At 51.3% G+C, this 9,147-nt stretch overlaps 1 protein-coding gene across 1 annotated transcript; it reads left to right on the top strand.

Annotated features, from left to right (window-relative positions):
* The first annotated feature begins 4,410 nt into the window (after positions 1-4,410).
* Positions 4,411-5,787, top strand: LOC124648416 (receptor like protein 29-like). Its single transcript, XM_047188188.1, has one exon. The coding sequence runs from the start codon at positions 4,411-4,413 to the stop codon at positions 5,785-5,787; it is 1,377 nt and encodes a 458-aa protein (XP_047044144.1).
* The last annotated feature ends 3,360 nt before the right edge of the window (positions 5,788-9,147 follow it).

Here is a 9,147-nt window from a genome sequence, read left to right on the forward strand (position 1 = left end):
GGAGAAGAGTGCGGGGAACCGGGAGCATAAGGGTCCCGACCCTTGCCACGAGTCACTCCAGAAAAGGGTGGAGGATCCACTACGCACCTGGTGTCTCGCTCCCAGGCGAAACACCGATTTGATTTTTTGGATCGCGTTCCAAAATATGGAGCCCGATTGATGGGAGTCCACCAGGAGATCCTTCGATCTGAGATACTTATTCCTGAGGATCTCAGCCCAAAGCCCTTGCTCCCCAAAGATAGAGCTTCCAAATCCATTTGGTAATGAGACAGATGTTCATGAGCCTGGTGTCGATGATACCCAATCCCCCCCAAGGACTTGGGCTTGCAAAGCGCTTCCCATCTAACCCAGTGGTACTTGCGCCTCGGGCCATTGGCTTCCCAGAAGAATCTGGCCCGGTGTTTCCTAAACACAGCGTGGACGCCCTCTCCCAAGAGGTACAGCCCCATTGCGTGTAGAGGCAGGTTGGAGAGGCAGGCGTTGATGAGGGACAAACGTGCCGCGGAAGACATGAATTTTCCCATCCACGGGTCCGCTCTCCGACCCACCCGAGTAGTAAGTGGACCCAGTCCGTAGCCATCACGGCGCGATCGCTAATGGGGAGCCCCAAGTAGGTGAAGGGGAATGTGCCCCTCTTGCAGTTAAGCATGTTGGCAATCGCAACCTGCTCTTGGTCAGTGGACCCCAAAACCATGACCTCACTCTTGTGGAAGTTAATGCGAAGGCCGGACATGTTCTCGAAACAGAGAAGGAGGAACTTGAGGTTCGCAAGTCCAAGCGCTTCTGGTTGGAGCATGATGATCGTATCATCTGAAGGTTTCTCGCGAGCACCTTCCGTCGATAAATCAAACCTGCACATCCCTCACGTTCGAGTTTTAGGGTTCTGCCCTCAAAAAAAGTTTTAGGGTTCGTTTGATTGCTCGTAGAGAGGTTTCTCGGTTTCAATGAACCAAATTTCGCGTGTTTGCTTGCGATGTGGATCTCTAAATTTTGATCCGCGCGCTCATTAAAACACCCTTTTCCGCGCAGAGTAACATTCAGATCGGCTATTTTCAGCGAACTAAGCTTCGATTGGCCAAAAAAAGAGAAAAGTTACACTGTGCTCGTCTAAGTTAGGATGGAGATGGCGTGAACTCATGCACGTCCCCGAAAAGTCGGCGGGAGAAATTCCACCACCTACCGTCGTTTTGTACCGCTACATATCATTGCTCGGCTCACTGGGAAATGCCGCGCCACCACCGCCACCCCACTCCCTTGATGGTGGTCTTGGCATCCCAAGCTTATGGCATTAACCATTTTTGAATTTTTCATGGTTGATGTAGAGGAGAGATTGGGGCATCCCCAATCTAATGGTTTCAACCATTTTTGGATTTACCCTGCTTTGGGTTGGCTCCATTCTCTGTAAAAACACTTCAATAAAAATCTTCTCCCATTCTTTTCTATGAAGTTTTAGTGGCATACAGATAACAAGAATGCTATTTTAAAGACATCCAAATTAATTTGGTTAATAATTTTCAGAGATAAATTTAAATTTCCAGCAACTTAAGTGATCAAGAGATTCAACGGAGCCCCTGAAAAGACACAAACAAGTCACTTAAAGAACTAAAGGCAGAATTTGTCCAAAACAACAACTGCTGAAAGATAATTTTTGAAACACCACTTAGGAAATTCAGAAAAAAACTGAAAATTTACGAGAATGAAGGTTACAAAAAGTTAACTTACAGTGACAATATGAGCATGTTTTGAGTTACATATATTTCTCACGAAATTATAAGGTAAACATTAACATGCAGAAATCTGCATCACATGTAATAGTATTAATATTATAATATCCAAATGGCTTTAACTTGATATTTTATTTGAAAACTCCAGAAATTAAAATTTAAAACTCTATTCTTACATACACATAAGATAAGAAAACAAGAAGGCAAACTAATGCATGGTTCCGTAAAATATGCAAAAAAAAATGGTGGTAAAACTAGAACACGAGTTTGGAATGGTAAAAATTGAATTTAATTGAAAGAAGAGGGGGATGTGGGGGGGCATCCCCAAGCTTGTGGTTTTGTTAGTTATTGTCCTTTACTCCTTTATTATAATCTCATGTTTCATCTCAATCAAGGAAATATTTTCATCTCCATGATACTTTAGTGCCTATAAAATGGTTGGTTCTCCATACAAATGATATAATAGTATCAACCAAGATGCTAAATAAATTATTATTAGGAAACCATTTTACTCAAAAATTAAATATTTAAAACATTTAAAAAAGTGTGTCTATCATGTAGAGTTAAAACCAAAATAATGGGGATTATTTGGAAAATCCGCAAATTCAATGTAAAACATGGCTCTAACAATAGTTAAGATGCAAATATGATAAAATATAGCACGATAAACTATAAAGAGCATAGATGAATTTTACCTACATCAGATGGTGGAGGACGACATGACGCTATGGCTTAGGACATTCCTAGCCAAGTACTACTACATGTAGGTGCTCCATAGTAGTGTTTGTGCTGGTGATGAATGCACGATGAGGATTTTGTAAATTTTGAAGTAGACCTTGATGAAATTTATTCCAAGCGTGTATATTTTGTGAGAGGTGGTACATACTAACCCTCACATGATTGTGAACTTGAGGTGGTACGATTGCATTCTCCTTTGATGTGGTGGTAGGATGACACCACAATTACTAGCGTGCTCATCTGGATTACACCAGCTGGTAGATTGAACTGGTGATGTTTTTGCCTATATGATAATGCGTGTTTGTGTTCTCAACTTGATTTGGCTACTTGTCTTCCTTATGTCGCATATTGTCTATCTTTGAAGAAATACAGGTGGTGTGGTTTATCACGGGAAGGTTCCAGAAGTCTAGAAGTCATAGACGAGTGCGGAGAACAAGTGACGGGGTACAACTAAAACTTCCATAAAGGGTATAATACTAGAGAGGAGATATAAAATACCTACTCAGAGTTCTTTGTGTAAAATATTGTTGTTACCGCTACAGCTGATTATGATAGTGAACTTCTGGCCTTAGTAAGAGAATTGTTCGATGAAGTGTGGATGTTGGATTTACGGATCTCCTACTATGTGAGTTCTAACAAGAAGTGTTTTGCTACCTACAATCCCGATGATTTTGGAGTTGTTTTTCAAGTCAATGGCGCGCCTCAGCGGATTATGGACATGGGAGATATCAATATGGTGATGAAATAGTGCTCCTGGATGTTAGATATCCATTGGGGGCTTGGGGGAATATAATCTCACTTGAGGAAGTCCATGGAAAATGCTATTTCTACCGTGTTGTTAGGGACAAATTGATCATGCAAGTCAAGAAAGGACAAGAAGTTGGTGTTGAAAGGCATGAGGAATAATAATAATAACCTGTACATGGAGCATGTGAGCATTATTCCAGGTGGAGCTGAAGATGATGGAGCAGTGAGGCGCAGGCTCAGTCTAGGCAACCGTGTCTGATGAGAATTCATATGCTCGCTCATGCAAGCGATCAACAAGAGAAACCAAGTTTAACATGCACAAGTGTCCGCGGGAAAATGAGGATTTGCAAGTTGGCGACATATTCACCGAGTAGAGATTGTAGAAGTTGTGTCAAATATGTGTCTAGGCTATAATTGTACTTGGACTATGCGAGTAGGTTACATGTTCTAGTCGAATTCTATAACATGGGTCTAATACATATAAAGGCACTCGGGTAGCCAAAATAGACTAGATGTAAGTTGTTGGTTAGACATATGTTCGAGTTTGAGGAATAATCCGACGCCCATGACAGGGATGCTAGATTGAGTTGTGACGTTTGTACATTTGATGCGTGTTAATATACTTTGATAGGTTTATTATCGATGATACTATGATAGTATTTTGGAAGGAGTGTCGGTAAAACATACCCCGGTAAATGATAGACAAGGTTTAAGCAAAGTTAGCCTGGGTCGACCATGGTGTGTGATTGGCATAAAATTTCGCGGAGAACAGTTCGATTGGCGTGCGAATCGTGATTTTATTGGGAACTTTGGACTTTTTTCAGACGATCCATACATCGCCAAGATTCGTCTCTGGTGCGGCGCCTCTCGTTCTCATCAGGGTCCCGGTCGATCAAAAGGAGGAAATGAGGAATCAGTCGGTGGCGACACCGATGATAACAGTGGAATTCCCCGGCACCGCACGCACGCGCACGCGCGCACTGTGTTTTGTCCTGGCTCTTTCTGAATTCTGTACGGGCAGCAAGGCCCCAGTCCCGTCACTTCAGTCTCCAGCTGCCCCCACCGCGCGTCCTCACTCCGCCACCCAATAAACGTCTCTCAACTCTGAACTCAACTGAGCACATCGACGTTCGACGACGTCAAAAGGCCAAACCCCACGAGAGCCCCGCAGCAGCAGCCACACGTACCAGAGCCGCCAGCCATGCCAGCCACCTTCGCCCTCCTCCTGTCCCTCATCTCCGTGGCCGCCGCGGCCATGGACCCCGCCGAGCGTGAAGCCCTGCTGCGCGTCATGGAGGCCGTCTCCTCCGACCGCGACTGGCGCTCCTCCTCCGGCACGGACCCCTGCGCCTCCCCCTGGCCCGGCCTCGAGTGCAAGCCGGACCCCTCCTCCTCCGCCGCCGCGCGCCTCATGCACGTCACGCGCCTCGACTTCGGCGTGCCGCCAAACCCGGCCTGCAAGCCCTCCGCCGCCTTCCCCTCCCACGCATTCTCCTCCTCTCTCCCCCACCTCCAGTCCCTCTTCCTCGTCGACTGCTTCACCAACCCCTCCACCCCGACCCGCCTCGCCCTTCCCCCCGCCGCCAACCTCTCCGCCTCCCGCCTGCAGCAGCTCAGCATCCGCTCCAACCCCTCCCTCTCCGGCACGCTCCCGCCGCAGCTCGCAGCCCTCCGCTCTCTCCAGGTGCTCACCGTCGCCCAGAACCCGCTCGTCCGCGGCGAGGTCCCGCGGGGCATCGGCGAGCTCGAGAACCTCATCCACCTCGACCTCAGCTACAACTCCCTCACGGGCCCCATCCCGGCCCGCGTCGGCGAGCTCCGCAGCCTCGCGGGCCTCGACCTCAGCTACAACTCCTTCTCGGGCCCCATCCCGCGCGAGCTCGGCGGGCTCGCGCAGCTCCAGAAGCTCGACCTCAGCTCCAACAACCTCACCGGCGCCGTCCCGCCCGCCCTCGCCGGCCTCAGGTCCCTCACCTTCCTCGCGCTCAGCAACAACGGGCTCAGCGGCCGCCTGCCCGCCGGCCTCGCGGGCCTCCGGGATCTGCAGTACCTCATCATGGAGAACAACCCGATGGGCGTGCCGCTGCCGCCCGAGCTGGGCGCCATCGCGCGCCTGCAGGAGCTCCGCCTCGCCAACTCCGGCTACTCGGGCTCCATTCCGGAGACGTTCGGCCAGCTGGCCAGCCTCACCACGCTGTCTCTGCAGAACAACAACCTCACGGGCAGGATCCCCGCGGGGCTCAGCCGGCTGAAGCGCATGTACCACCTCAACCTCAGCAAGAACGGGCTGGACGGCGCCGTGCCCTTCGACGGCGCCTTCCTCAGGCGCCTCGGCCGCAACCTCGACCTCAGTGGCAACCCGGGCCTGTGCGTCGACGACGACCGGGCCGTCGTCAAGGACGTCGGCGTCGGATCCTGCCTCGGCGCTCACGGATACGACGACGACACCTCCGCTGCCGTGGCCGTCGTCAGAGCGACGACCAGGGGAGATGTCATAAGGAGCCATGGAGACGGCCCCTGGTTCGCCCTGCTCAGGCCATCGGCCTCCGTGCTGCTCTGCTGCCTCTTGCTCGGATGATTGTTTCGTCTCTCTCGTAATTGCGCTACTAATTCATCGCTCTCTGTATGTAATTGTGCCGCTGATGCGGCTTTGTAACGTCGATTCCTGTCGTCGCGCTGCACGGGCTCGTGATCGTGGGCCCATTATGCGCATGGATTTTTTGGCTTGTTGGGCCGGGGCCCAGCGGTCAAAGAAAGCGCCGGGGACTGGAGTGCTAATAATGCTGTCTTCCCGCCTTCAAACTCCGCTTGTGTGCTCCACTGTGGGCGTGGAGCCGATCGAGCTGCTCATGCTCATGCATCAGTCAGTCTATCTGCAAATTGCATCAGTTTGCAGTCACTGATCTAGCTGTAGCACTTGTACTCGCTCTGGCTTTATGCTCGCCACTCGAGGATACGGTCAGAGGGTTTGGAGGAAAGAGAGATGGTGGATCATGCACAAACGTCAAACTTGTTCATTTCTACTCCATGTAATACAACAAATTAAGATCCCAGGCAACTTTTCAATTGAAAACTCTAGACTACCTCGTCATTTTCAACTTGTTCCTTTGTAGTCACGGTCCATTAATTATCACAAACTGATGCTCACCGAATCTGGATTCATGCTCATCGGAACCTCGCCTAAGGACGTGTTCGGATGTCCTCCGGCTTCTCAAAACTCCACCGATCCAACTTCTCTGCGCCACTCCAGCGTCTCCACTGGAGCTGGGGACGTTCGGCACGAACTCCATGGTTTGGCTGAGCCGGAAACACCGTTTGTTGGGCTGGCCTGCTTCTGGTCCGTTCGAGTGTGATGGAATTGGGCCCGTAATGAGGTGCAGGTCCACGTTTTTCCCCCGGTCGTCTTCCCCAGCTCCCCTCCCCGATTCCCCACTGCCCAGATTCCCTATTCTGCCCATATCGCATCTCCGTCCACAGCCATGCACATACAAAGAACCCGTAATGAAGAATTCCTTCGCTATCGCGGCCTCTTGGGAGAGCGACCGGCAGAACTATTGCGCCTCTGCCACGAGCGTGTGTGGATTGGGCCTGGGTCAGGACAGAGATGCGGCTTGGGAAGAGGATGGAAGCGTCATCGAGCTCGCGACCGGGGAGTGCATGGACGTGGCATGGGGGTAGTAGCGGGGAAGTCCCTCCCGGCGTGCAGGCTACGTAGATGCGTGGCCGTGCTGGTTGGAGCAGCGCCTGGAGCAGGTCGGGGGTGCCGCCGGCGGTGACCCGCTGAAGGAGAAGAACGCGGTTTGAGGAGGGGCCCAATTGAAGGTGGGGAGTCGGAGCGCAGCTCGACGTCTTGGGGGATGCCGGGCGGTGGTGGAGAATGAGCAGGCAAGCGAACGAGGACGACGGGATGGATGCAGGGGAAATAGAATAGCAATGAGTCGTTTTCACTCAGCGGTGGCATATCATTGTAATTTCCGGCTGCTCCGCGTTCTGCTGATCCGCGAAATCACGAAAGTGGTGCTCCGAGTTTTCTACACCAAATTAACCTAGCTTCGCAGATCTGGCTTCGCGGAATCAAAGTGTTCGGTGCTGCTCCGCCACGGATTTTTGTGAAGCTAGGAGCTGGAGGATTGCCGAACACGCCCTAAATCACCATTCAAAATTTCTTACCCCGATATTTGTTTAACCCAACATGAGTGTACTCCCACAATTTCTTAAGTACTCCCTCTGTTTCATACTATTAGAGCATCCCAGCCGCATCCCTAAAGTGTCCCCTAAAGGGATTTGGGACGCGCCGGACAAAAAAAAAGTTCCCATCCGCGTGTCTCAAAGCCTCCTTTTGTCCGGCGCGGTCCAATACGGTGTTTGGCGCCCGAGCCCGTCCCCACTGCACAGGGAACGCTTCGGGCACATCGGACACAACGAAAAGTGAGGCGAGCAGTGGTGGGACCGACGCATCAACGGCACATTGAAGTTTAACCTGACCGTCGCCTACCTCGCGACAGAAGTTATTGGCGCGCAGCGATGGTGCAGTTCCCGCAGAGGCGCAGCGAAGCGTCTCGTCGCACCTAGCTCTGCGTGCCGGCGTTAATGAGCACCACCGCTCCCCCACCTCCCTTTGGCCTATAAAAGGGTCGCTCTCTCATCGTCTGTCACACACAAACCCTAGCGCCTCTCTCCCCAACCCTAGCTGCTACCATCTCAAGAGTCGACGCCATGGATGGTAGAGGCAGAGGCCGAGGTCACGGTCGTGGTTGTGGTCGTGGTCATGGCCACGTAGAGCTGCACGCTCGCCGTCGCTTGCGATGCCGTCGTCTTCATCGTCGGATCTGCAGGAGGAGGAGCAAGAAGTGCTATTCGAGTTCGTCGTCGTCCTCAAGGGTGACCCACTCGGCATCCAGAGGCTGCCGGACAAGTTTGCCGACTTCGTCGCCGGCAACGAGCCGACCGCGCTGCATCTGCAAGAGGCTGCGACTGTTGTAGGGATTCGTAACATAGAAAACAAAAAATTCCTACCGCAAGAACGAATAACAAGCCAAGATCTAATCTAGTAGATGGTAGGAACGAGGTGAAGATCAACATACCCTCGAAGATCGCTAAGCGTTAACGAGATAAATCTCGTGGTTGATGTTGTCGATCACTTGCCGCTTTTAAAATCGCGTAGAAGATCTTGACGGTGCCACAATCGGGCAACAACTCCGCACTCGGTCACACGTACAATTTTGATGATGACGTCTTTCTCCCCGTTCCAGCGGGCAGCGGATGTAGTAGATCCTTCTCGGAATCCCGCCAGCACGACGGCGTGGTGATGGTGGTGGTGGAGATCTCTGGCAGGGCTTCGCCGTAAGCACTGCGGGAGAGAGAGGAGGAAGAGCTATGGTTTGGGAGAGAGGGGGCTTGGGGCACCGGCTTTGGGTGCCCCTTGGTGGTGCGGCTGCTTGTGGTGGTCGTCCCCCCTCCCCTCTCCTCCTCTTTATATAGGTGGAACCCCTAGGGTTGCCCCAAAACCACTTTGGAGTCCAACTCCAAAACTTACCATAATGGGGAAACCTAGGTCAAGTGGGATTGCTCCTTTTTCTTGCTCCTTGGCCAACCAAGGTGGTGGAGTCCACCACCTTCCCTCTTGGTTGGCCGGCAAGGGTTGGTGGAGTCCATCCGGGACTCCACCTTCCATAGTGATTTATTCTGGATGTTTCTAGAACTTTCTAGTACCTTCCATAAATGCACCGGATCATTCCCAAACTTGGAAAGTGACTTCCTATATATGAATCTTATTCTTCGGACCATTCCGGAACTCCTCGTGATGTCCTGGATCCCATCCGAGACTCCGAACAATATTCGAACTCCATTCCATATTCCATATCTACTTAAAACGACATCGAATCTTAAGTGTGTAAGCCTACGGTTCGTGAACTACACATACATGATCGAGACTCTT

The sequence above is a fragment of the Lolium rigidum genome, chromosome 4 (genome assembly GCF_022539505.1).
Source record: "Lolium rigidum isolate FL_2022 chromosome 4, APGP_CSIRO_Lrig_0.1, whole genome shotgun sequence".
Taxonomy (NCBI): Eukaryota; Viridiplantae; Streptophyta; class Magnoliopsida; order Poales; family Poaceae; genus Lolium; species Lolium rigidum.

Coding starts and splice junctions, on each gene's coding strand:
- LOC124648416 (XM_047188188.1), top strand. CDS start 4,411: ATGCCAGCCACCTTCGCCCTCCTCCTGTCCCTCATCTCCGTGGCCGCC.